This window comes from Hirundo rustica, chromosome 1 (assembly GCF_015227805.2).
Source record: "Hirundo rustica isolate bHirRus1 chromosome 1, bHirRus1.pri.v3, whole genome shotgun sequence".
Taxonomy (NCBI): Eukaryota; Metazoa; Chordata; class Aves; order Passeriformes; family Hirundinidae; genus Hirundo; species Hirundo rustica.
Window position 1 is genome coordinate 63276300 of NC_053450.1, and position 27256 is coordinate 63303555.

Below are 27256 nucleotides of genomic sequence, written 5' to 3' on the forward strand. Positions count from 1 at the left end.
GTCAGTCAGTGACAGGAATCCCTGAGTGATCTTACCAGTATAAATGCCTGGGATGTCAACTGAAGATGGTAATGACCATCAGATGACAGCAGCAGAATTCAGGACAAATAATTTTTCCTCTCATTTTTTAAACTCCATCAAATATTTTCTATGTCTTATAAACTTTTTAAAGTAAGTGTTGCATCTTTTGCTAATAGATTCCTAATTACATTTGTGATATCTTTGTGTGGAGTTTCAAACCATTCGTAGAAATTGATGGCATAATCATCAGCTACATAACATAAATTTGTAGGATCAACATGTTCTGTAGCTTATCTCAAAGATAAACTGGAGTGATCCTGTCATTAATTTCACCATATCCAAGCATGCACTTTGATATGGTAAGTATGACCCAGTTTTCTTCAATCATGAATAATGTATTGCATTAATCACTCTTGTCATTCCCTTCTTCCAGGCTCTGAAATCTTACAGAGTAAACTGCACCACCCAGCTTTATTGACAGTGGCAAGCTCCTAATACTGTTGTAATGTAGGGATGGCTGTACGCTATTTTGGCTGGACCAAAATTCTCCCTAGCCATGCATCTTCACTCTGATGATGGCTACTGTAAGCTTCTTGATGCTTAAGGAAATTGTTTAACATAAATGTAGGCAACATATATTTAAATATTAACACATTACCCATAATGAAAGAAGTATCCTTAAATATATGACCTGTCCAGGAAATTGTTCTATTATTTCTGTAATGATAAATATGCTTTTTTTTTTTTTTTTACTATGAATGGTACTTTGCCAAAGGAATTGTCCATAACTGCATCCAAGACTCATGTTTGCTGTAGACTTTCTTCAAGTGTAATTTGTTTGGCCCTTTGCCATGATAGTCTGGCAATCAGAATTTGCCAGTGTATGAGCCAAAAGGCTGTAGAACTTGGTAGATAAGGATGCCACTGCCTAAAACCAGGCGATTGCTACATTTTAGTGGCATTTGGTAGTTTTATTATACTCCTTTTAAGTTTTCCTGGTCTTCTCATCCCCAAATCTTCCACCCTGTAACAAGTGCCCTGTCTGGCCATTGAATTCACTAATTTTCATAGAAAATTGCCTGTCTGAATTTACAGGGACACAACATTATATCCTTGAGGGACAAAGTTCAAGATTTTTCTTTTCTGCGTTGCTTTCTTTACATGTTGTAAATCAGTTTAACCTAGAAAAGATTTGAGGATTTCCTGGGCTGCTGAAACTGAAGACACACAAGAAATTCACATTTTATTCACAAAGGTTTTAAACTGAAAGACTAATCAGCACTGTCAGGAGATGAGGAATGGGTGTTTTTAGGGAAAGCGATTAAACTTCGAATCCTGTATCTCACTGAAGGGAGAGACCGCTTTGGAGCTAAGGGAGAGACAAAGTACGATGGTGCAAATGAAGCCTGAAGTATCGTGTAAACGCAGTGGGGCTGACAGAGGGTCCGCGCCAGGCTGTAGGAAGTCGCGCTGTGAAGCAAGAAAAAGGGATTGTTGTGTCAGGCGAGAAGGAATAAGCCCCACAGCGAAGGCCTGCTGCCATGACCCCGGGCAGAAAGACACTTAATTGCGTGGCAGTCACTAACGGCGCGGAAAACAGCCGCAGCCCAGAGGGCAGAACTCCTCTGGCGAAGGGGGCAGGAGCCGTGAGGACACAGGCGCTGGCCGGGCGAGGCGCGGGGGCACCGCTGGGGCTGTCAGCGGGGCAGGAGAGGCGCCGAGACCCCCGGCCCAGGCTGGGATAACCCTCACCGGCTCCGGAGAGCGCGGCCCAGCCCAGCTCCCCCTTCTCGCCGTGCGAGAACGGCCGGGGCGCTGCGGCCGCCCTGGGCCGGCCTCCTCCTGCCAGCCGAGTCCCCTCCTCCCCGCTGCTTTCCCGGCGGCGGCGGAGGCGGTCGCGGGCGGCCGAGCCGCTCGGGGCCCGGCAGCGCTGCCCATGGGGGAGTGCGGGGTTCCCCCGCAAGTCCAACTCTTCCTCCGCGCCTGCGAGCAGGGCGACTGCGAGACCGCCCGACGCCTCTTGGGGATGCCCGGCGGCGGCCCCGCCGACCCGGCAGCCCCCTCCTCCTCCTCGTGCGGTCCCGAGGAGACGGCGGCGGAGCCCCGCGGCGAAGCGTCGTCCCCGCCGACCCCCGCCGTGCCCGTGGACTGCACGGACGAGGCCGGCAACACGGGGTTGCAGTTCGCCGCGGCGGGGGGCCACGAGCAGCTGGTGCGGTTCCTGCTGCGGAAGGGCGCCTCGGTGCAGAGCAGCAACCACTACGGATGGAGCCCCCTCATGCAAGCGGCCAGGTACGGGGGAGAGCGAGGGAGGGATCAGGGCCGAGGTGGGGGTCTCCGACCGCCATCCCGCCTCGTAGCGGAGCATCGGCCTAGCCGGCGGCAGCCCCGGGGCGGGGAAGGGAGGGAGGGCCGCCGCGCCTCTGACCTCCCCGCCCCCGGGCCGCCGCGGGCGCTCGGCTCTCGCCCTTCGAAGTGCGGCCCCCGGGCCGAGGGAGGGCGCCCGGGAGCGCCGGGGAACTCCGGGCGAGTCAGCGTGGGAGACGGGGCGGGCGCCATGTTGAAGGCCGCGGTCTGTCGTCGCCGGTGGAGTCCCGGGTTGTCCAGAGTAGCGTGGGTGAGGAGGGGCTGTCCGGTGTAGAATTGGCTAAGGGTTATCCTGGGGCATTAGAAACTTTTCATGTTAGGAATGTGGTGTTTGAAACAGTGCGCACTGTTTCTTGGTTAAGCCAGCACAAAATTTGAGATAACGTGAACACAAAACACTGCTCTTCCCTGTGACAATAGGTATATGATATGCACGTAGCCTTACTTAATTTACCTTTTTTTTTTTTTTTTTTTTTTTTTTTTTTTTTCTTATGTGTGTCTTTCTTGTTGAAAACTATGTCTGACGCAAAACATGCTGAAACGAACAGAAGCAATTCATTTCATTTGACTTGTCCAGGTTTGCCTAGGTCGCTTGCTGGAGAATAGGGAAAATCATTGCTGAGCGTTTTTAATGACAAAACGGTTGTTTTCTGAATGGATGATGCTTGCTTTGCGTAACCCACTGCTGGGCTGTGGAAGGTTCCCGTGTTGCTAATGCTGGTGTTGGTGCTTGTCTTTATTCCTACAAGCACACCTTGGGCTCACAGGCATGTTTTGGAGGGTTGGAGGGCATTGCTGTCCTTTAATAACTGAATGCTTAATCAAGAGAAGAAATGGTTTTTGTTGTTCTGGTGTTTTTTTTTTTTTTTTTTTTTTTTTTTTTTGTTTTTTTTTTTTGTTGTTGTTGTTGTTGTTGTTTTTAATTTTAATTTCTTAACATTAAAATACTTGGAAGAAAAGCATCTATTTCAATGTCAACATTTCTCTTTTCAGTTAATGGCCATAGAAAGTTCCCAAAGAATGAGTCACACAGCTGATTACCCAGTAAGAGCAAGGAAGACAAGGTTCAACAATTTGGTTATTTTATGTTGGTTTTAAAAAAGGGAAAAAAGTTGCAGAAACAGTTCTAGATTTTTTTCACCCTTAATGAAAACCATCTGCTCATTCCCTAAAAACAATAAAGTCAGATAGCTATAACTCTCTCACTGATTTCAAGAAATTACTGGCTTACATTTGAAAAGTACTGTATAAATTGATGGAAAGTGTAAGTAAAAGAGCATGTTTCTCTTTTCTTTTGAATGGATAACCAGAAAGGAAACACGGTGTTTGTACAAAGGTAGGCTTCAGACTTATGTAGCTGTTTAATTTTCTGGCTGTGATTAGCTCTATTGCAATTGGACAGGAGGTAACATAAAATTAACCGTGTGCAGGGTTTGCAGGCTCTACTGAGGTGATGCAGTGAAGGGTACCAGGGTAGACCTAGGGAGTACACAGGCTCCAGAGGCTTCCTCCTGCAATTGTGTGCTTTCTGAAAGGAAGCTAAGGACTTTGGGGCTTGTGGTTGCTTTCAGTGGTTAGAAGCATTCTTTGGGGTTTTCTCGACTAACTTTTGCTTTGCTTAGTGTACAAAGGCTGCCTTCAGGGTTGTGCTAAGCACAATATGCACGAGCATATACTAGTGTATAATGCCTGCAACAAGAGCACGACTGACACATCTTGTATTAAAGTATGGAGTTGCCATTTTCTCACTGATAACTGTCTGGCTGTGTGTGTGGCTTACATGTTTGTCTTTTGCTTACTGGCAAACTAGCAGAGCCTCTGATAGTCAAGTGATATCAAAACTGGGTTGCTGGTAAAACCGATGTCAGAGTTCAGTACTCCGACCAAGTTCTCATAGGTATTCCACACAAGGAGGATTTGGTGCCAGGTTTCTTTATTGGAAGATACTTGATATTACACAATTTTAATCTAGCCTTGTAATACAGCAGTCTCTTGAAATCATAGCATGAGCCTGACATAGCAACTGCAACAGACAGTCAAATCTCAAAACACCATGGCACTCCCATTTACCAGTCCCTGTATGCTCATCATCACAATGCTGGATGATGGCAGGAATGGGTTAAAAACCACAGGACTGTTGAGGAGGATTGTAAATCACTAAGGTTATCTTGCAGCCAGGAATAATTCTGATAAGCCTTGTGTGAACTGCAGGCCAGTGGTCCTTTAGCATGAACTGGTAATGGTGCCGGTTTCTCCACTTCTGTATCTATGCCTGTGTGTTGCTTTGGGCATCCCCTGGTTCACAAGGTAACAAGTTTACTCTTTGCTGAGTGAGTTTGTGGTTGTTCTGGCTGCCTGCTTGTGTCAGCTTATGCACTGGATATCCCCACTTATCAGGAACGAATATGTGGCTGGAAGCCAACTCAAGCACCTTACTTTCTTAAAATTAGTTTTCTGTTTGTTGGGTTTTGGTGCTCGGTGTTGGGCTGAACTGTGTAGGTGCTTCCCCCATGCTGGTCTGTTTGACTGAGGAGTAGAATTTTTTCCATTGATTGTTTTAGGGAAGGCCATTCACATGGCCAGTTGTCCCAGTCTACTGGTAAGCCATTTCTCTTGAAGATCACCTCTGGACTCCTTGGTATTTGAGGGAAGTTCAGCTAACTTTACAACAGTGATGGCCAATCACCATGTTCTTCTTTGAGCTTCATTGGCACATCTGTATTCACGGAGTCTTCTTCCATTGTGGGAGTTCATTGATGGTTCACTGGAAAACAAGGGATAATGCAAATATAAAAGACTGACTCTCCAGTTGATAAAATGATCTTTTTTCCCTTAGTTAGCACTGACTCTGCAGTTTTTAGTCCAGTTTTTCAATAGTAATAAGGGTGCTTAATAAAGAACCCTGGAAACAAACTGGCTTTGATCTGTTAATGTGATACAGCTGTGGAAATAAGAGGGTGAAAGTGACACTCTGGTTCACGGAAGCTATGAGTTGGTGCCCTGCAGCAGAAAATGAGGCTGGCACCTTGCTGCCTTGAGCAGACCATCCTCTTCAATAGGTGCCTTCTTTATGAGCATGGTCACTGGTACATGTGGAATGGTTTAGTTTACAGTCCTCAGCTGATTGCTCTCCTCCAACGAGGTGCCCGCTGTCACATTCAGAGGTGTGTGTATGTTCCCTCACAGTGTACATATTAGTCAGCAGGCAGATTTGGTAACAAAGTTGTCTAGGTTCAGAGTATGTTAGTTTTTGCAATCCGAGGTGTTAATGCTCCTCCATATCTCTTTCTCCCAAGGTTTGGACATCTGAGTGTGGCCCACATCTTGCTGGAGAATGGTGCTGATCTCAATGCACAGAACAAGTTAGGAGCCAGTGTCCTTACAATGGCCTCCAGAGGCGGTCACGTCAGCATGGTGAAATTGTTGCTGGAATCTGGAGCATTTGTGGACAATTATGACCATTTTAGCTCAAATGTACTTAGCAGCAGCAGAGACGACCTTCCCGATATCACTCCACTGATGGCAGCTGCTCAGCATGGACATGAGGCAGTGGTACATCTCTTGCTAGACTGGGGAGCTGATTGTAACTACTCTCTAAAGATGATGGGCTGGAGTCCTTTAATGCTGGCAGCTGTTAGTGGAAAGGTGAGCCTGGCACAGCAGCTCGTGGAGAAAGGTGCCAATCCTGATCACTTGAATGTACTACATAAAACACCTTTTGAAATCTCTGTTGGCTTCAAACACAAAGACATGAAGGACTATTTGGAATCTCTCACAACGATCAGGCCTCAGGCAGGTATGGAATGTGATTTTTCTGTTTCACTTTCTTGCAGTTCTGGTTGTGTATTTTGAAATTGAGGAGCTTATTTTGTATGGGCATGATGCTTTTTATAATTTGCAGCTGGATTTTGAAAATGTTGGAGTGAGCACACCTACTTCAGCTGAGGTATGAGTGCCTAACTTCAGCAGATTTTTTCCATGTTAGCAGGATAAGATTCCTGTTTGTATGGGGCTGTTTTGGGGACACTTTTCAAGATATTTATGCAAACCAGCACTGGGAAGTATTTAAGAAGAGAGTTTGGAAGAGCTGATTTTTCTAGCTTTGGACTGCTTGCTATAAAACATAAGGATGTGTCTAGCACTAGAAAGATCATTTTCCATTGCCGTGTGGATGTGTCCAAAACTGTTGTCTGCATTTGGTGTCATTCCTGCAGGTCAAGTTTCTTTTGTACTTCAAAGAACAAAAATCAGACATCTGTTTCTGCTGTAGAGAAGGTCTTAACACAGATATTGGCTTATAGGTTAAGTTGGAACTCTAGAGCTTGTATACAGCCATGCTGCCAGGCAGAACTGATTCATTGTAGATGTTTGCTCATGACCAGTCTCTTGAGGAACAGATGTGTTGGTTACAGTATATAGAATCAGAGATCCACGGGATTCACTAGTGTCCATGTGTTTGCACATGCAGAATGTATGCGTCGGCAGAGTTATACTCGTGGATCTTGAAAAACCTTCTCTGGTTGTACGACTTAAAGTATTGAAGGGCTCTGAGGAGACTGAACTTGCTTTAAAGCAGTTTAATGTTTGTGACCTGTGCTAAGGCAGAATTTCCATCAGCAGGAGGGTGGTAACTCATTTGGGCAGAGAGGGGAGTAAAAACATTACTCTTCCACGCAAATTTCTGCATTGGTTTTTGACCATACCTCGGTCTCCTCCTAGCACTGGAATCTTGAATATCCTGTGAAGAAGAAAGATCATTTCTGTCATATGGAAGACAGGAAAAAAGGAACTTTTCATCTGATCCATTGCCATAGGGCGAATTGCCTTCTACGAGATAACAGCTTTCTTCCCACGGCTGTTCTCAGTAGCAAATTCAGCCTATCTGGAATGGCTTGAGTGTTACTTGTCTTCTGTCACTGTCCTTACATAGGCTTACACAGATGGCATTCTTTCCTTCTGGCATCTTCTCATGGTCTCTTGCTCCCTGAAGCTGCCTCTCTTCCAGGGTTTTCATATGGAGCCTGGTCCTTTCCTAAACTGGTCTTTTGAAATCTGTTTTACAGTAGTGAGCTCATACACACAGCTCCTTCTATAATAGCAGTTTCTGAATCAGGAGAAGATGTAGGACCCATCACTCTCTTTCCTGGTCTTAAAATAAGAGTTTCTTGGAGTATTTTGAGCTTCTCAGCAATTGCTTTTGTTCAGCATGTAGGAGAGTATTCATCCACTCCAGCACTGCATATTAAGCTGACTTCCTTTGGAGTGAAGCTGTGAACATAAACCTTTTCTGTATTTCAAAAAAGTGCCAGAATTGGGCTCATGAAATCTCTGTGTCTCCTTGTTTTTCATAAAATTTTGTTACCTCATTGATTCTGTAGTAATAATTTGTCCGTAATAATTTGTCCGTAGTAATTGGAAAATAGAGGACAGTGTTTTCTGCCATGAGTAGAAGGTGAAAAATATGTCACTAATTTTTTCCTCATCTTACATAGTTTCAGAATTTTCAAAGCACTGTTAAGCCATGCAAAAAGAATGATTCTTGACTCAAAATATTACAATTTGTAATAATTACAGTTCTTATTATGGGGATGGTTATCTGGGAACTGAAGAATATTAATTCATAAGTAGCAAGCGGTGTAGTTAAATTGACACTATTATTTTTGTGACCTTCACAAATTAACCTTGAAATACTCAAGAGGAATTAAAACTGGAGCAGCTTGTAAAACTCCTTTTGAGTCACCTTTCAAAATAATCCCATGCTATTTGAGTGTTCATTATTATACAGGGGATTTTACCGGACCACAGAACCTTAGTGTCGTTCTTTAGTGGATATTTTAGACTCCCAAGCATGAAAAAAAGAGTTTCCAAATACAATTTCCTGATGGAGAATGGAAATTGAAAAGCCTGTGCTGGTGTCTTATTATAGTTTCTAGCTCTAGCTCTGCTCAGAGAACCATACAGGTGAGTCATTCTTCCCAAAGGTAATACAGAAGTTGTCAGTACTTTCTTTGTTCTTATTAAATGTATGCCTAAACATATGTTTTGTAGTACTTTAAATTTTTAATAGTTTTTCCTATAAAAATTCTACTAGAAATTTTTGCTCTTTTTTTTGATTGCTAATAGAAATGTTAATATTTCTTTCAGATGCAGAAAAGAGGCAACCTGATGTCTTTCATGCTTTGAAACTGGGTAAGTACTGCCATGATTCTTCCACCCTGTCTAGTTTTTCTAACTTCAGAGCATGGGAAATGTAGTTTTTCTGGTCCCACTTTTCACATATGAGTTACCAAAACATCTTCCTGGGAAAGTATCAAGTCTGTTAGATTTTTAGAGTGATTGTGTGGCCTTCTTGTACTCCTGTGATTTTTGAGATTTACCAATGTTAGTGCTGGGTCAGAAGAAGTATCATGGGAGGGGCCAAATGAATACTGGTCAGCACACTGGGTTTTGGCTTTTTTTTACTTGGCTATGGATGGCAGCACCACTGAAAAAGCAGCTCATTAGGTTAAGGAGTGTCCAGGGTTCAAAGTAAATTCTGGTGTCTCTGTAGGTTCCAGGGTTTCTGTTTAACGAAGTCTGTGCTCTGAGTCTGTGTTAAAAAAGCCACCTGCTGTCTTTTACCAATTTGGAACATATGAAGAGTATTTCTGTGCTTTTTTATCATTCCTGTTCCAAAAAATTGGCTGAGTGGTGTTGGTGGATGTGAGTTTCAGTGAGTGCATTCAGGTGGCTGCAGGGTTTGTCTGGGATTCTGACTGACTTTCCAAGGAAACTGTTCGTGCCTGTGATTGAGTTGAAAGTGGCCATGAAGCAGTTTACCATCTGAAGGCTTTTATAAAGGTGAAAATTTTTCCATTTGCATGGCAGTTGATGATTTGCTTATTCCTGCCCCTGGTCCTATGGTGGTTCACACAGTCACAGAGATTTTCTTTTCTTCTTTTATCTTCTTCCCTGCCTTTGCCTGCCATAGGATATTAAAAAAAAATGCAGGATGTAGGTGAGCTTAAGCTCTCTGTTTAAGGTAATCCTGGCTACCTCATATGCTTTTTAGAATTATTTTACTTCAAGATCTAGAAAAAAAACCCACAACCTTGTTCAGATATGTTCGGTAAAATATTTCATACTTTTCCTAATCTAGACAAGAACTCAAGTGTCTATCAGCTTCTTTATGTGGAAACTTGAAAATTAGATTAACTTTTAAAGAACTGTAAAGATGACTAATGACAACAAATTACTTTACCCTTGAGCAAGGAGTAGGGAAGTTTTTTGTTGGGGGCATAGTTCAAATACCGGAGGGAGAAAAAAAAATCATTTGGAATATAAGAAAGTTGAGCACCGGAATAGACTCTTCAGGATGTTGTGGAATTCTCTCAGTAAGGGTTTTTAGAATCAGTGAACTGTCTTTGTGAGAGGAACTTACGGGTCAGTGTGAGACAGGGCATTATTCTACCTGTTAAGGCAAGGGATGGCCTCCACCACCTTTTAGAATGCCTTTGCACCCACCTACTTTGATTTTAAAATCATTGATTCTGTGATTGCAGCCTGTGGAAATGGAACAGGGATCTTTGAAGGAAAAATCATGGTGCGTCAGCATCAATTTTCCTTGCATGACAGTTGAGTAGAAATACTCCCTATTTGAATCTTCACATGCAGGATGTGCTGCAGTTCATACAGCCTTCCTTAGTCTTCATTTCAGGAAATAGTTCTTGTAATGGGATTGTGTACAGGTAGAGAAAATGAGGAAAATACAGTGCCTTGTGCAATTCTATGTAGGTTGGAAAGATGTACTAATAATTAACATTTAGGTTATGTTTTATCACTGTTTTGCAGGAAACTTTCAGCTGGTTAAAGAGATCATTGATGAAGATCTGAGTCAGGTTAATATTACCAATGTTGACGGTGCATCTCCTTTAATGATTGCGGCTGTAACTGGACAGCTGCCCCTTGTTCAGCTCCTTGTTGAGAAGAAGGCTGATATTGATAAGCAGGATAATGTTCATGGCTGGACAGCACTAATGCAGGCCACGTACCATGGGTAAGATACGTGTTCTCTTTGTGTCTAACAATAAAGAAGTTTAATTTTTTTTACATTCCAGTAGGAAAAAAACCCTTCTTGATACTGACTCTAGACGCAGAGAGGTCTTACAAGAAATTAAGAGACTTATGACCTCAGTTTTTCATGACTCTTGCACTGCCCTCAGCTTTTTGGAGCAGATCTGAATCACATTTTGATCACCACAGTATAAGAAGGACATTTAACTATTAAAGAATATCCAGAGGAAGGCAACACAGATGTGAAGGGCCTTGAGGGGAAGCTCTGTGAGGAGTGGCTGAGGTCACTTGGCCTGTTCAGCCTGGAGGAGAGTAGTCTGAGTGGAGACCTCATTTCAGTTGACAACTTCCTTATGAGGGGAAGAGGAGGGGCAGACACTGGTCTCTTCTCAAGGGAATGGCCAGAAGTGTCAAGACAAGTTTTAGGTTGGATATTAAAAAAAGGTTATTCACTCAGAGGGTGGTTGGGCACTCGAATGAGGTCACCAGGGAAGTGGTCACAGCACCAGCCTGTCAGGATTCAAGGAGTGTTGGAACAAAGCACTCAGAGACATGGTGTGACTCTTGGGGATGGTGTTGTGCAGGGCCAGAAGCTGAATTCAGCGATATTTGTGGATCCCTTCTAACTCAGGTTATTCTGTGATGTTTAGACTTTAGAATGAGTGGATCATTTGGGAACCAGAAGCAAGCTCAGTGAGTACTGGGAACATAGTGCTCCAGGCAGCCTCCAGGAGCCGTGGTGCAGATTGCTGCTGCCATGCTTTGATGTTTTCAGTATTGTGAAATACTATCACTGCTCCTGCCATGGTTGTAAGCCTACATGAAGCTGGAAAATTCAAGGCAATCAGCCTTCCATGTGCCATATTTTCCAGTCTTTAAACCATTCCTATGTTCTCTTGTTCAGCCTATAGTTTTCATGGCGTTTTTGGAAATGCAGCCAAAATAATTGTCATTTTCTGTAAATCTCCTTCATAAATCTGAGTAGATGCTTAGGAGTCAGACCTCAGAAATTGCCCTGGCTGGTACTTCGCATGTGATATCTGTCATATACTTAACCCTGTCTGAGTACAGGATATTCAGTTTAGGAAGATGAACTTTTCTTCGTTGTTGTAGATGAGGCCTTCAGCAAGGTGAAGGGTCTCTTCAGTGGTAGTGCATTGATTGTATAAATATAGGTATTCTACACCAGATTTTATTTTTAGTCAGCAGATCTCATGGGACTATGCAAGGCCAACAAAGGAAAAATAGGAGGTCAAGTTGTCATTGCCTTGTGAAACTTTCCTGAAGTAGTTCTTGGGACCTTTATTGATAGTAGTGACAGACATTCCACAGAAGTGCAGTAAGATCAGTTTTTCTGCTGCAGCTGCTTTACTTAGCAGCAGTCAGCCAGCACAGAGCTGGAATAGAAGCAGTGAGCACTGTGATGGGCAGGGCTGCTGGCGTGTCCCCTTGCTGGTACTCAGGTACTTCTCTTGTTTGTGGAAGCGCACACAAAGGTCAGTCCTGCATGTGTTCAGATACTGGCTGTTCAGTTTACTGGGTTATGAAAATTCCTTTCCCTAATACCAGTCTTCATAGTCATGAAACTTCATTAGTTAATTTTGTTAATATGGTTAACATTTGAGGTAGTTGAATTTTAGGAGACTTTGGTATTGTTCATGCTTAAGTAAAGCTATCTAAGGGACACTGGCTCAGTGAAAAGACCAGAAGGACATCCCAGCCCTGGAAATACGGATGTAACTTCCTGGGAACTTAGAGCTATCCATGAGGGATAAAAGATACCCCTAGTCACCCAAGATAATGCCAGCACCACAACCATCTATGAAACCCTCTCAGTGTTGTCTGGTGTCGTAGGTAAGTAATGACAGCAAGACTGACTCCAGGGACATCTGGATCAATAGAAGAGCAGCATGAATGCTGCAGAAATACAGTTGCTGTGCTAAGTTTTACTATGATGAGCAATCATGGTATGCGTGGTGGTAGTACGGTTGAAGTGTACAAGAGCCCTGTGTCTAAAGCCACATTTGGAGTGTCCCAGTGTGGGTGGAATACCTCATGTGCATAAATAAATACTTATCCTTATAATTCTATACTTTGCATCTGAACCTTTTTCTTAGCATGTGGAATTGCAAATTTTCATAACATCTGGAAATCTTTGGCCTCCACAGAGCCTCAGCTAGCCCTTCCTCAGCACCACCAGTAGCGTGAAGGGTCTCAGGCTTGAAGGAGGTCAGGCAAGGTCTCTCTGAGCTAGAGGCTCTAAAAAATTGTGTCTCTGTGTGCTCTGAAGGTGGAGAACTGGAAAGCAGGATGGAAGGATGATAGTTTTAAAGAAGAGGGGAAAAGTAATACAAAATATGCAGAGGAGCTGTGGTGAGAATAAGCAGAATTTTTGTTAGAGAGGAGTAACAGTCCTCCATTTCAGGTTGATTTTGTCTGGAGTGAGTTCCAGAGTGGAAATGTCATCTGTATAAGAAATGATGGTTTGAAATGGAGATGTTGAAATCCATTTTTCAGCATTATTAGAATTTGCGGTTACCTGTTGGTGCTTGAGAATGTTTTTCCTCTATGTTGCTGATGCTTGTCAGAGTTTGATTTTATACAATGTCAGTCACTGCTCAAGAGTTTTGTATTAAATATATTTTCCCTAGCTTTGTCGTCTGTTCAGTTCTTTCATAGGCTGAATTGGAAGTATTGTTTTTAACTCAAAAGGTGAGTCCTGCTGATTTACTCAGGTGTATCAGAGGGGAGAAGGGCTAACTGGAACTGGATGGTGAATGTCTTTTATGCAGCTAGCTTTGAGGAGCTTTTGTTGGAGGTGTTTGTGTTGGTTGACATTTAATACTGATTGTTTTTGCATTTTAAACACCTCAGGGAAGTGATAATGTGCCTTCTCAATTATATAATTTATAGCTGTAATTAGGTGAAGTACTGTTGGAAGTTTATAAGGTATGTTCAGTCAATTTGGCTTTTCTGTATGCAATTCTTAATGTGCAAGTTGAGAAAATGAGGTTGCATTGAAGTATTAGTGAGGGCATATGATGAATACTGAAATGTCCTTTGTCATTTCATCTGCTTTTCTGCCCTAGGCATTAATGGCTTTCATTGGAAAGGTGTTTAGCAGCATATTGCAATCACTTCCAAAGGATCAGCTTAAGAAACTGACTATTCAAATCAGGCTTTTAAGGCTAACTTCATGTTGAGTAATGTAATTTGTAGTGAGTAAACAGTAACTGACAAAGGACTCATGGGAGCTTTTGAAGAGCTTGTGGACAAATTTTACACTGTTAGCTGTAGGACATGTAAAACTGATCTCTGAAGAACAATGTTATAAAAGGTTGAAAATGGAGTATTGGGGGCTTCTTTCTTCATTTACTTGTTTAACATGATCAATGGCTTTTTTTCTTCCCTTAAAGAAACAAAAATGTTGTAAAGTATTTGTTAAATCAAGGTGCGGATGTCAACCTTCGTGCAAGAAATGGATACACAGCTTTTGACCTGATAATGCTGCTGAATGATCCAGGTATGCTATTTCAAAATGCTCTGGAGAAATGTACAACATAAACAAACATATATTCCTTCCAGTCTAGAAAATGCATTGCAGTTGCTAGGAAGTATCCTCGCATGTCCAGACTGAACTGGACCAAGAAAGGACACTGTCTGAAAGTGGTGGGGTTTGAGTTAATTGGTTGGATGAGTGTATATGTTCATAGGATACCAGATTTTGTGCATTCCTCTTGCCTTTGGTTCTGAAGATGCTTGAAAACTGTGCTGTTTGTGTCACCAGAGCCAGCTGAGTGGCATTTCGTTGTAGGGGCACTGGTATTCTATAGAAAGAGAATGAATTCTGTTGAATTCATTAGAACAGAGCTATGAGCTGGAGCTAGAAATTGCTCCTTGGCAAAGAGCAGCAAAGGGACAGGACAAAGGGAGTGCAGTAGGAGCAGAATGAGGGAACTCCTAGCTGAACCTCCTGCTAGTTCTGTGAAGGCTGAGAATAAATCACACCTCAGGCTTCAGGTTGTTTACGTGAAAGTGCTGTAGGACAAGGCAGCATGCTTTGGGGAGGCTTGAATGAAGCACATTTAATTTTTGTTGCAATTTGTTTTACATATATAATTTGTTGTTGTTAACTTCCCTTGGTACCTGAATTGATTTATCTGAAGCCAAAACCCATTTCTGCTAATGAAATCTCTGAATTTACACATTATGGTGGTCTTGGTTACTAGCAGATTCTTTTCCATGTCGAAAGTAGATCGCTAATAGTGCAACATTTTAGACAATAAATACAGAGAATTATCTTAGAACTAACTTCTGTGACAAAATTGTTTGTCTTGTTACTTCTTTCTCTCTCGTTTACTTTTCTCTGCCTTTCTGAAAATCCTGCCTGACTCCTGTACAAAATGCAGATTTACAGATTTTTTTTAAAATTTTTGTTTTCCTGTCTCCTGTCATGCTTGTTCTTGTTTCGTCCTCTTACTTTTTTTCTTACTTCTGTTTTGTCCATCTTTTTTTCCTACCATTTCTTTTCAGTCCCTTCATTGTCCAGGCTGAACATCTTTCTCTTTGGGATTTACTTTCAACCAACCTTTCAGCTTTTACTTGCAACCTACACTTGAAGAAAGAATATTCATTTTTTTCTACTGTCCTCTGTGTCAGGTGAGAAAAGGGAGCATCTCAATATTGTTCTTAATTTGTACAAAGTGCGAGAGGAGGCAGTTCCCTTGGTCACACATGACTGAGTCCAGCTGAGTAGCATGCTTATTTATATTGATAAATATCTTTAGAGAGATGATAGAACTGTAGCCCACTCTGGCGGAAGAAGGCATGGGAAAATAGGTCAAGAAAGAAAGTTTGGGGGTTCATCTGCTTTGTGTTTGAGAGGTAGATCAATTGCTACTTATATGGGATTTACAGGGAAAGTGTCAGTACATTGGTTGTAATTTGGGAAAGCAAAGCAGGCCAAACATTATCTTAATTTACTTCCTTTTAGACACAGAGCTTGTAAGGTTACTGGCATCAGCATGCATGCAAGTAGATAAAGACAAGAATAAACTGAACAACAGATCATCTCTGCCTTGTTCCAGAAGCAGGCAATCCTTAAATATCCCAATGTTGCCAGATGACAAAGGAGGCCTAAAGGTAAATATATGCATTCTTGATAAAAACTCAGTAATTCCTGTAATGTAGAAGTAGAGAAAGCAATTGCTAAGAAGTGTTTTGGATCAAATATGTAACTGGGTTTGTTGGTGAGTTGTGTGTGTTTCTGAATTCCTTGTTGAAAGTGTGTTCTGGTTTTGTGGCGTGTAGCATGTATTTAACTTCCTTTTTTTGCAGGTGGCAAGGCAGTGGGAAGAGATTGCCTTGAAGCATTTCAGTGCCTTGAAATAGATATCATGATTAAGTGGAAGGTACCATGTTCATAGTTTGGAACTCAATTTTCATTATGATCTTAATTTTAAATCTGGACAGAGGATAGACTCCTTCATAGCCATAAATGTTAACAGGCTATTGACGTTGAAAATTAAAAAGATCATAGCAGGGATTTTAATATGAAGAATTGTGGAGGCGTGTGCACTTCAGGCTTACATGTCCTCTGGTATGCTGTATCCTTAAAACTGGTGGTGGTCCAGTAGGAAACAACATGGAGCTAGAATAAGTATATGCCTACTAAACAAACATGCTGCAGCTTTCATTGACTGGTTGCAAAAGAGAAGGGAATAGAGTTAGTTTTGTCGTTGTTGCTGTTGTTGCCTATTTCCAGGCAACCGTTTATTTAGGTGAATAATCTTCAATTAAGGAGTACCTCAGAATTTCCTGGAGTCCACGATGTTGTCTTTTAAGTATAAATATTACTAGGATCTTGAAAAAATGTTGATTTCCAGGCTATTTTTGACATGAATTTTAAAGACCATTTAAAGTTCTGCTTCAGCTCAAATCTGTCTTGCAGTTTAACTATGAAGGAATATGTGATTATTTTCATATGATTACGCTATTATTCAATATGATACAACTTCATTATCAGTTTGGATGGACCTATTTTACTTAGATGGAAAATTGTCAGATTAGCTTTTGGTATATGGAATACGGATCAACAGTGGATTGGATTGCACCCCTTGCAGTGTTATGACACAGAGGCTTGAATTAGGGTCACAGAAGAGTGTGAGGTGAAAAAAAAAAAAAATTTGTCAGTGATAAGGATATACACACAAGTATTGACACAAATTTAATATTCTGGAATATTTAAGTATTAGGTCTTGAAACTACAGAATATTACGGTTCTTTAGACTAGTCATAATCAAGCAATTTTTTTTCAGCAGAAATTGTGTTTTGTATAGTTCTGTAATAAATATAACCTGGAAGCCTATATAATACATTCTTCCATCACTTCTTAATGCTTTACTAATCACCCTGTCTGACCATGAGTATCTTACATATCTTACTCTTCCTACAAATACTCAGAAAGGGTAAAAATGGTATTTTCAGATTTTCTGGCTGGAAGGCAATGTCATAACAGTTACTTGATTTTACTTGAACCATATTTTCTCAATTGTTTGATGAATGCTACATGAAATAACAATAAAAGCTTTATTGAAGTCAAGCTGCTTTCCAGCTTTTCCTCCCTTCTGCTCACTTCACTGGTTACTCTGTCAAAAAGAGATTAATTTGGTAGAATTTATTTTCAACAAACTTCTGCTGGCTGTGTCTTATGAGCTGTGATGACATATGAAGTTTTTTCAGTTACGCCTTTTCAGGTTAAGCATTTTGATCAGTAAATTTTCAGATTTTCCTTTTCCAGTGATTGTATATTTGCCTTTTGCCTGATTTCTATAACTTCTTCCATACTCTTTTACTGAAGGTAATCAATATTGTTCAGAGGTCACATTGCTTATAATTAATCTGGTTTTATTTTGTGTAAGCTCATTTAAATACTCTTACTCTGTTAAGCAAATGAACATATATTCCTGCCTTCCTCCTGTTAAGGATATTCATACTAAAATACCTGATTACAGGTAGACTGTTTTTGAAGTTTAAAAAAAAAAAGCAAACACTTTTCAGTCTCACCTCTTCCATCACTTTTGTCGTTAACTAGTAGACTTTTTATTTTGTGATGTGTTTCTTTCATTTTTAATTTCTGCACAATATGGGCCCTTGTTCCTTTACCTGCTGATAATGTAGTGGATATCCACGATCTCATTCTTCACCTCTATCACACAAGAGCTGTTAACTGTTTTGTTTCTCACCATTTCTTGGCCTCTGTGTAAATCAACACGTGGGTAACAAAGGCAACAACTAAGCTACAGCTAAAATGCAAGAAGATTTATTTTCTCAGCGAGAAGGCTGAGTGCCAGAGACACACAGGGACCCAGGCTCCAGTAGGCTTAGTTCATCCTATAACAGAAGGCCTGCTTCGTGTCTGTGAGAGTTTTACCTCTACACAGGAATTCTACTTCTCCAGTAGGCAGAGGATGGACAACACTAGGCATAATAAATGGAGTTTTCCACACCTACATTTTTAGCATTCCCAGCTGAAATTTCACTTTGAGCAGAAGCCCCCCTCTCCTTCTATTTGATTTTAACCGTTTCCTCCCAACAGCTTCAAAAACAAAGTTGTCCCATTTCCATATGCAAAAATGTTATTTCATTTTTTTTTCTTCCTGCCTGTTCTTCTTCAGCAAGTTTTACTCTCAATGTCAGTATTAGAGCAGTGTGAATTATCACATTCAGTTTCTATTTTAGATTAAAATTCTTTGAGGGCAGAGATTTCCAGTCCTCCCCCTTACTCTTTAATTTCTAGCATTGTTACAAATGTCTAAGGTATTTCTGAAATGGCAACACTATTTTTCTAGTTCTTTGATACTGCTGCCTTCTCCCACTGCTGCTAGATTTCAGCCTTTTTATAGACACTATTTTTAACCAGAAATGAATTTTTGTTACTTGAATGCCTCAGTCTATTTAAAGCCCTTCATTACAGCTTCTGTACATGTGTGAAGTGGTAGGGGTATATGGAGAGGCTGTAAACTCCTGCAACAGCAAACTAAAAACTCCAGAGATCAGACCATCATGCTGTGAACACCAGAAGACAAGATGAAGCTCTCCAGTGTCATTACTTTCTTGCCAGAGAGCAGTAGTTTTTTGTCTGGTAACATAGTGGCTGTACTTCATTTCGGGGTAGTTTGTGGTGTGAGCATGTATTAAAGAAGCAGAAATACTGTGAGTAGGAGGAACAGAGATGATGGGCAGTTAGAAGTGATCTTTCTTGCAGAAGCAAGGTAGCTTGAGTGACCAAAACCAAGAAGTGCAAGCACTTTCTTTTGAAAGCTCATTGTACTCTGTGTTAAAACTAGGTGAACTTCCAGTTCCTTTTGGAAGGTGAATAAATGCTGAACTGTTGGTTTTACTTTTCTCAGAGCTATTTGTCTCTCTTGCCTTTTTTCATCAGATCTTTCTTTCTGGAAGTAATATAAATCTTTATTAGTTGTGACGCCAAAGAGATACAGAGGTCTGAGAACTCTATACATTACTAATGCTCTGTGCAGATATAAAATGTTTTTAATGGTCTTCTGCTACAAGGTTTAGTATACTGAGGATACATATAAGAAAGTTGCAAAGACATATATCAGTGAGTAGTTGAAAAATATTAAATGCCAAGAAGAGAGCTGAATATGTATTGTGAGAAGGGATTGTTACCTGGATTTGCTGTCACCTAAAGCTACTGTGATGAAACGTTGTCACTGTAACATGAGTTTTTTTAAAAAAGTGTTCCAGAAAGGGAAGGAGAAACTTTACTAAGAAATAATCAGAAGGCACTTACAATCTGATTTACCTAGAAGCCACATAATTTTTGGTGCAAGTTGCATAGGTTTGGTATAGTCTAGAGAAATGTCTTGCTAAAGACTTTGAAGCAACTTGCACTTCCTGCCTCTAAAAATGTGCAAGTCTGTGAATATTTGAATATTTTTTATTTTGAGCAAAGATAGTTCTTCTGCATAACAGTTTCCACATATGTGATATCTGTATGGATGGGGGTTATAGGTACATAGTCCTAGGGTTTATGTTGTTTTCACAGCTGCTGTTTCCTTGCCTTGCTCTTTTTCAGTTTTTAGTCTTTCCATTCTGGTTTCCATTCTGTCTGTATAGCAGAACTGTGTGGATTGTGGATCTTTAGTTTGACAGGAATTCTATGAGAACTTTTCCAGTTTGCCACTGATTTTGAAAATCTTGATAAGAAGCTTTGATGCAGATTACATAAGCTCGTATACACACCTCTAAAAAGCAGAAAATAGAGATGCCGTTCGTTGATTCCTAAGAAAGTAAAAATTGATGGTGAAATTGTAAGTTAATTGGAAAACTAAATATTTGCTATGTAGCCACAAAAATTCCCTATTCAAATTACCCTAATACTTCTGTCGACTTTGGCTTTCCAGATACTGTGGGAAAACATTTTAAAATATTTGCCAGGTGAAAAATAAGGGAAGAGATAATTATTACACATGTAAATTATGATGAAGGACTCTGTTGGTAACTGCAAACAACTTCAGCATTGCTTTTTAGTTTATTTCAAAAACGCCTTAGTAAAATTATTGCTGCTGTAAGGATTGGTTAGTTAACACATTTCTTTTCCTCTTTTATTTGGAACTAAATTGTTGTGTCTTCTTATCAATCTAGTCCTGGTGGAGCAGGATGTCCAATCGATTCCGCAAGCTGAAGTTGACTCAGACGTTGCGCCATGGATTTCCTTCTAATCAGTTTGTGCCTTTTCCGGATGAGACCGAGCCGTCATTAAATTCCACTATAAAAGTAGCCTCACAGAGTGATACAGACACCTCTGGAAACCTTGATGCTGCTACAGCTTGGAACACAAATAACAAAGCTAGTGGTAAAGGCAGAGCTGTCTTGTTGTCTTGTCTAGGATGATACTATTTCTGATTTATTAGTTTAGTACTTCTTTAGCTTAATATAAGTGAAAAAATGTAACCTATTTGTAGTATATAGAAAGAGAGATGTTCATACTCACTGTTGATGTTGAGTGCATCTTCATTTAAGCAGGAAACTACTAATATAACTATGTTACTCTTCTTTAGTACACACCATTAAATTCAGACAGGTCGCTGAGAAGTGTTAGTATCTTCCATAAACTTATTCATGTGATGAAAGAAAATTTATTTAAACAAATAAATAAGCAATTTTGAGAAAAAAGATAAATTGGAAAAACCCACCTTGAAAAGCACATCTACTGAAATTGTACAGCTCTCCATGAAAATCCCCCACTGTTTGCAATGCAAAGTAAGATTTGGCTTAACTTCAGCTGAGCTGCATGACAGTGCCACTGGAAATCTTCATACTGTGTACTTACTGAGGGTAAAACTGTTGATTATTTAAAAACAATGAGCTATCCTTAGAAAAAATAGTAGAAATATAAACAATAAAACAAATTATGTGCTTTTCAGGTGCAAACACTGCAAAAGGAGAAAAGGATGATGAATTATTGACAACTATGGTATGTTAAGTGTTCATATTGATAGCTATAGTATGTTACAGTGTTCTTACTATTGATTACTGTGGTATGTTGCGGTGTTCTTGGTGTCTTTAGCCTAATTCAGAGGGTCATGTAGCTCTCATAATTTTTACAGTTTTTTGCCTCCTGTCCAAGTCACTTCTGGAAAAAGAGCCTGTTTATAGTCACTAGACAGGAACTGACAGGCTTTGATACACTAGTAGTTCTTAGACTAGAAAGTACTAAAAGTAGTGTGATATGGAAGCTGTACTGACTTTTTTCAAGAGTTACCCATACCTTTGTTTGATCAGCAATGAGAGTAAAATAGATGGAACAGCTGCTTAGTTGCTGACAGGCGCTATGAAGTGAGGAAGATATGTGTGGGACATGGTACAATGGAGGTGTGAAATTACTAGTAGAGGCAACCATGAAATATTTAGTTTGGGAGGTGTATTTGTGTTATTTTATTTCTTCTTCTGTTATGCTGTAGCTTTATATTCCCCTGCAGCTTACTCCCTGGTGATGTCATTACATTTGGCTGGTTATTATCTTTATGTTCTTTTATAAGAAGTTTGAGAACTTTTGATGTGACTGACTGACAGAACTCCAGGGAGCAAAATCAGTTGTGGTCTTTTTATCTCTTTCTGCAGTATACATACAGCAGGAACATGCAGTTGCTCCCTGTTTCCAGGCATCCTGTCTAGGGATACAGAGAGGACTACATGGTTATTTCTTCAGAAATTGGTTGCTATTCTTGTTAAAGTCAACTTGAGCAATATTTAGCCCAGTAAAGGAAGAGACAGTTTCTACCACTTAATGAACTATATTCGTTGTATCAAATGAATAAGCATAATACTGAGGAGTGCCACAATATTAATTGGTTTCTCTCTGTTATTACGTGTTGTATTTCTCAAATATACTTTCGTGTCTCATTTCTGTTCTGTTTAAATGTGTTTTCATCTTTTTGCTGAACTTAAAATTTTGAAACATTCCCAGCTCCTAGTAATCTTTCTTAAGAAGTGACTCTTTCCCCCACCTTTTCTTTGTTCCCCTCTCTCAGCTGAGGAGTAGTGCTCCATTTACCAGGCTGCCCAGTGATAAGCTGAAAGCGGTGATACCGCCTTTCTTACCACCCTCAAGCTTTGAGCTTTGGAGTTCTGACCGAACCCGACTCAGCAAGGAAGGCAAAGCTGAGCAGATGAGAACTGCCTGGCCACAGAGAGCAATCAAGCATGATTTTAACAGCAGTGGGAACTCGGATATAGTAAGCAAATTAAATTGTATGAAAATACTGTGGTATGCCCAGGCCCTGAGCTGCTCTGTTTCTGATTAGAAATTACTTTTAACCCACTGTCTCAGCAATGGCTTGTTCTTTTAAGCAGTACTGCTTAGGAAGAATGCACGTCTGTATGGAAAGAACCTAGTGGAACAGAAGTTCTGTATGAAATGAAACAACTTTTTGTTGTTGTTGGTTTGGTTTGGTTTTTGGGGAGTTTGGAGGTTTTGATTTTTTTCTTTGTTTTGTTTTGGTTTTTTTTGTTTTTTGGGTTTTTGTTTGTTTGCTTGTTTGTGGGGGGTTTTTTGGTTTGGTTTTGTTGTTGTTGTTGTTTTTTGGGTTTTTTTTTTTTCTGTTAACCAGAACCACCAACAGTGTGGTAGAAACTGCTCTGATATGGAAAAAGACCAGGGACAGAAAAAAAGTGTGAAAATTGCTCAATTTTTAGGAACTGAGCAGGAAGGAAGAAATATCAGTAAGAGCAATATACAGACATAATATTCTGAAAGATTAGCAATAGATAAAATTGCAGCAAGTAGTGATCAAGTGGACTTGAAGGCACACAGCTTTAAATTGGAAGTACTCTAAAACTGGAAAAAGTCTTGATTTTTTTCTGTGTTTTATAGAAGGAGCTTGCCTGATTCTACAGTGTTCTCAGTGAAAGTGCAAGCCAAAAGAAAAATAGGTGGTTTGTCTTGAGATAGGAAATTAAACAACCTTGACAGCGTTCTTTTTCATAGATGGAGAAAAAGGAAAACTGCTTACTCCCCTAACTTAAACTGTAATAGCTAGATGTAGAGAGGACTAGTCCAGAATTGTGTTTTGATGTCAGTTCTAGAAATGAGACAATGAAGACATTTAGGAGGATTTTTTTTCTCTTTTCTGTTTTTTTAAGTGGATGTTAGCTTAATACCAGTTGATGTGATTTAGGTGAAATAAGGCAGAGTATTAGAAGGGAAGTGACAGGAAGGTAGGTGTTTATCATCCCAAAAAAGATGATTGTAATTACATAACTGGATAATTGGCATGTGTATAGAGTGAGGAACAGGGAAAGTAGGGGAGGACTAGCCATCAGTTCTTCTGTGAGGAAAGAACAGTCTTGCTGAGGATATAGGAAGGAGGGAAATAGTAAGTCAGAGATGGAAGAAGTGATTTGAGCAACAGGATAAGGAACATGAAAAAGCTGAGCTGCAAAAGCTCACATGTCAGATGGCTGGCAGTGACCAATGGTGTAAAAACAAAAGAAATTAAGGAGGATCTGGTTGAGGATTTGGATAGTGTATAGCTAGATCAGTAGTGCCTCAGTTAATAAAACTTAATAAAGTGGTGCAGCTGGCTGTTTAGATTGCAGGGAATATAAAAATGCAACTGATGGAAAGTTTATATCACTTCTTGCAGCTTAGTTTGTAAGAAATAGATATGACGGATGGGAAGTTGGTAGCTGTTTTGTAGGAGGGGTGAGACAAAGCCAGGATTCTGCAGGAAAGAAATTCCACTTGTGATAGTTTTTTTTCTTCCCCACTGCTCAGCTCATAATACTCTGTATATCATATCTCAGGTGCATCATATATGCTCATTTGTCTTGGCCAAACACTAAGAGGAATTAATGGCTTAATATGGTGTAATTTCTTTCATTGAATAAATATATTCATTGTATACATATCTATATAAGTATATATTTAGAATATATGTATGTGTAAAATAAGATTCTTTCTGATATCCCCTTTCGTTCTTCAGTGCAAGTTTCAGAACTTGGGATAAATAAAATAGCAGTTGAAGTTTGCTCTTTATTTTTCTCAATCAAGAAAGAACAAATTGTTTTTCATTTTGTTTTCCAGACGTCTGTTAGCAAAGGTACTAGACCAGTCAAATTACCAGCATTTGCAAGAAGACCAGCATCTCCGTCAAATTCCAACAACTTCAACCATTCTCCCCATTCTTCTGGTGGATCCAATAACATTGCAGGAATTAACAGGCATGGAGGAGAACTGCATAACAGATCAGGTACCATTTTTAATAAGACAGTAAATTGTGTCTGATTCAGTTAAAAAATCAATGTTTGTGCTGATGGTGGAAGATAATGAACCTTTTCTGAGCACTCCTACCATTGTAGAAGCAAAGCTTCTGTAAATTTAGTGGACAAGGGATTGGACTTCGAACATCTTCATAAGGGAAGAAGAGCCTCACATCTGTTACAGCAGTCTCAGTGGTTAGCCCAACTCATGCACGTTTTACTGGATCTACCCAAGTTGGGCAGGTGAATGCTGGCTCGTTGCACCATGCATGTCATAGAGCTGACTCCTATGCATGATGCTTACTTTTTTAGTTTAAAATAAAAATTAGTTTTCAGTTAAAACCAAGGCTGTACAATACGTACTGTTAAAGACAGTATGGTGAAGTGGCTCATGAAAGCTATGTCCAAGAGTATAAAAGTCAGCTGTGCGTGTGAAGGGCTGGCTTCCCTCTTCTGCAACTGATTTCTGTTCTTTATTCTGGGAGCTGCTGGAGAGATTTGAACCTTGGAATTGTCTCTTGCTTCATCCAGTCAGTTTGTAAATGAAAATGAATGTTTGAGAGTTAAAAAAAGAATCAAAATTATGGTTTCTTTTACTGGGTTTATTTTATTTTTTGTTCTAGGTGGCAGTGCAGATAATGTTTTGTCTCAGATTGCAGCCCAAAGAAGAAAAGCAGCAGGCTTACCCGAACAGAAGCCCAGCCAACAGCACAGTCCAGTCCAGTCAACTCCTTCATCTACTGTGTCTGATTTGCAGTGTGCTCAGATTGTTGGCAATGGACATGTGGTAAAGGTAACCGGGAATGTAAAATTTTGCACTTCCAGATTGGCTAATAGGTCATATCTCAGTCATAGGTGGCTGGTGCACAACATTGCACAGCCAAAAAAGAGTGAACACTTGTTACATTAGTGGAAGCTTTTCAGCGCTACAAACCTTACTTTTAAGTGCAAGTCCACAGAAGATGAAAACTAATAATAAAACACAATTTTACTTTATTATTAATTTCACTCTGTTTTAAAAAACAGTAAATGTAATGCTTGATCTTAGGACAGATCTGCACTATTATGGTTTCTCATTATTTCTTTCTATGGTCCAGATCCAGTGTTTTATGTTAGTTAGTCCTACATTTTACCCTGAAGTGGTGTAGTTAATTTCTCTAGCTGGTTTCCCTTCAAAGGCTCAACCTGAATGCAGAGCATGACATAATTTTGACCAGGATATGCTGACCACAACAATATGCATGTAGCCAGTCTGCTCCACGAGGTGTTTTTTTTAAACAGTAGGTCATCACCAAAGTCAGTTTTGCTCCTAAGGCCGTACTGTCTTTGGTTACTTACCTGTAAATTCCTTGGAAAAGCTTTACCCTCATGACCTGCACATTTTTGTGCATGTACTTTGAAGTTCTTAACTGCTTCGTACAACAATTTCGATAGTTAAGATTTTAAATCTTCAAGATCTGCAGAGACACAAATTAGAAAGCAGCATCATAACAGAAGATGTGACACACTATTGAGAAATTAATAGGTTTATTTACATAGGGTAACATTGCATTTCAGAAAGCAAGAGAAGGAAAACACATAATTTGGGATTTATGTTCTAATGCCTGGTATTCTGGAAATGTTAGCATATGAGAGCAAGAACAAAACTTTTCCAACTTATGCTTGTGTAATCTACAAGCAGATAATTTTGTTTTGTTTGTTTTCTTTGCATCTTTAAGTGAGATTCTTCAAATTTTGCCTGAGGAAACAAAAATGATCAGAGTATAAAATTAAGACTTTTGCAATCTCATTCTGTGATGTCTTATATGGCAACAGTAAATAAAATTTGTATTTAATCAGTAAATAAAAATGATAAATGAAATTGCAAAGTTGTTCAGAAATTACATGGAAATTTCTAGAGGACAAAAATCAGAAAAAGAAAAGGTGCAACTACCTTTGCTGAAAGAGTTTTCATGAATAGTCACTTTGTCTCTGATCTGTCAGTCCTGATTCTGGAGGGACTACTGGTTGCTTTTCAAAGATGCAATTGGGAGCTAAAATTTCTAACTCAGCTGGACCACCAAAGTTTGAGCATTTATACCAATTCTTTGGCATATGGTAGTCTTTCCTCCCTTTCTGTGTTACTGCTCCCTGAGTTATAAATTATCCATCTCTTTTTCCTGTAGACAAAACCCCTTTATCATCCTCTTCCCTCATTAAAGTCGTCTCTGCAGAGCAGCTACCAAATGCTTTTTCTTTCAGAGGTGGTCTGACCAGTATGTTTTAATTAAACTCTCAGCGTGTCCTCTCAGCTTGTTTTTATTTTGGAAATAATTGCAGAAGAGCTCCTTATGTGCCCCCCCAAAGTCTCATTTTTCTCCAGTTGTATTAATCATCCCACCAAGAGATAATACCTGTGAGCTTTGGGCTGCAGATCCTGTGACCTTTTGTTGCAACAATGCTGCCACTATGAAGTTTAACTACTGTTTCTACTCGCAGTGGGATACATTAAGGAATAAAAGAGTAGTGAATTGTAATGTGCTGCAGATCATCTTCTGGAAAGGCTGTTCATTGTACTATTGAAAAGATTTTTAAACAACATTTATGCTACTGTTTTGGAAAGGCAACAGCTTTTTCAGTGTTCTTTGCTTAGATGTCTAGACAAGTTTCATTCTATCCGCCAGTAACAAAACATGTAATAGTGTGGATCTCACTGTAGATATTCATGTATCACACAACTGAGGTGATTTTTTGAGATTTCTGTTGAGAGAACACAATCAAATATGGTTCCACAGAGGCTGCAGAAGCTGGCAGTGTGTTATTGTAATCAGCAATGTAATATCCACTGAGGAATGGCTTGTGTCCCCCCATTAGGAACATTCTGTCTAAACTTGGAAATAGCTGATCTAAAAATGCAGTGGATATTACACTGAAGAATTTTGCAAAACTTATTCATGAGGGGTGAGATTGTGCAAGTTTTAAAGAAAAAAAGAAAAAAAATATTAACAATTTATAAGATAATGTAATTTAAATAAATGCAGACAGTGTC

At 40.0% G+C, this 27256-nt stretch overlaps 1 protein-coding gene across 2 annotated transcripts in view; it reads left to right on the forward strand.

Annotated features, from left to right (window-relative positions):
* The first annotated feature begins 1957 nt into the window (after positions 1-1957).
* ANKS6 (ankyrin repeat and sterile alpha motif domain containing 6) overlaps positions 1958-27256 on the forward strand; it is a 40548-nt gene continuing 15249 nt past the window's right edge. Inside the window, exons 1-11 of one of the 2 annotated variants that reach the window (XM_040079199.1) lie at positions 1958-2313; positions 5685-6184; positions 8533-8577; positions 10219-10423; positions 13857-13963; positions 15434-15582; positions 20110-20320; positions 20892-20941; positions 21999-22202; positions 24053-24218; positions 24852-25021. In XM_040079199.1, coding sequence (XP_039935133.1) covers positions 1958-2313; positions 5685-6184; positions 8533-8577; positions 10219-10423; positions 13857-13963; positions 15434-15582; positions 20110-20320; positions 20892-20941; positions 21999-22202; positions 24053-24218; positions 24852-25021 — 2163 coding nt within the window. Of the gene's footprint in view, positions 2314-2505; positions 2639-5684; positions 6185-8532; positions 8578-10218; positions 10424-13856; positions 13964-15433; positions 15583-20109; positions 20321-20891; positions 20942-21998; positions 22203-24052; positions 24219-24851; positions 25022-27256 lie in introns of those variants that run through there. The other variant, XM_040079205.2, reaches the window with a different exon arrangement.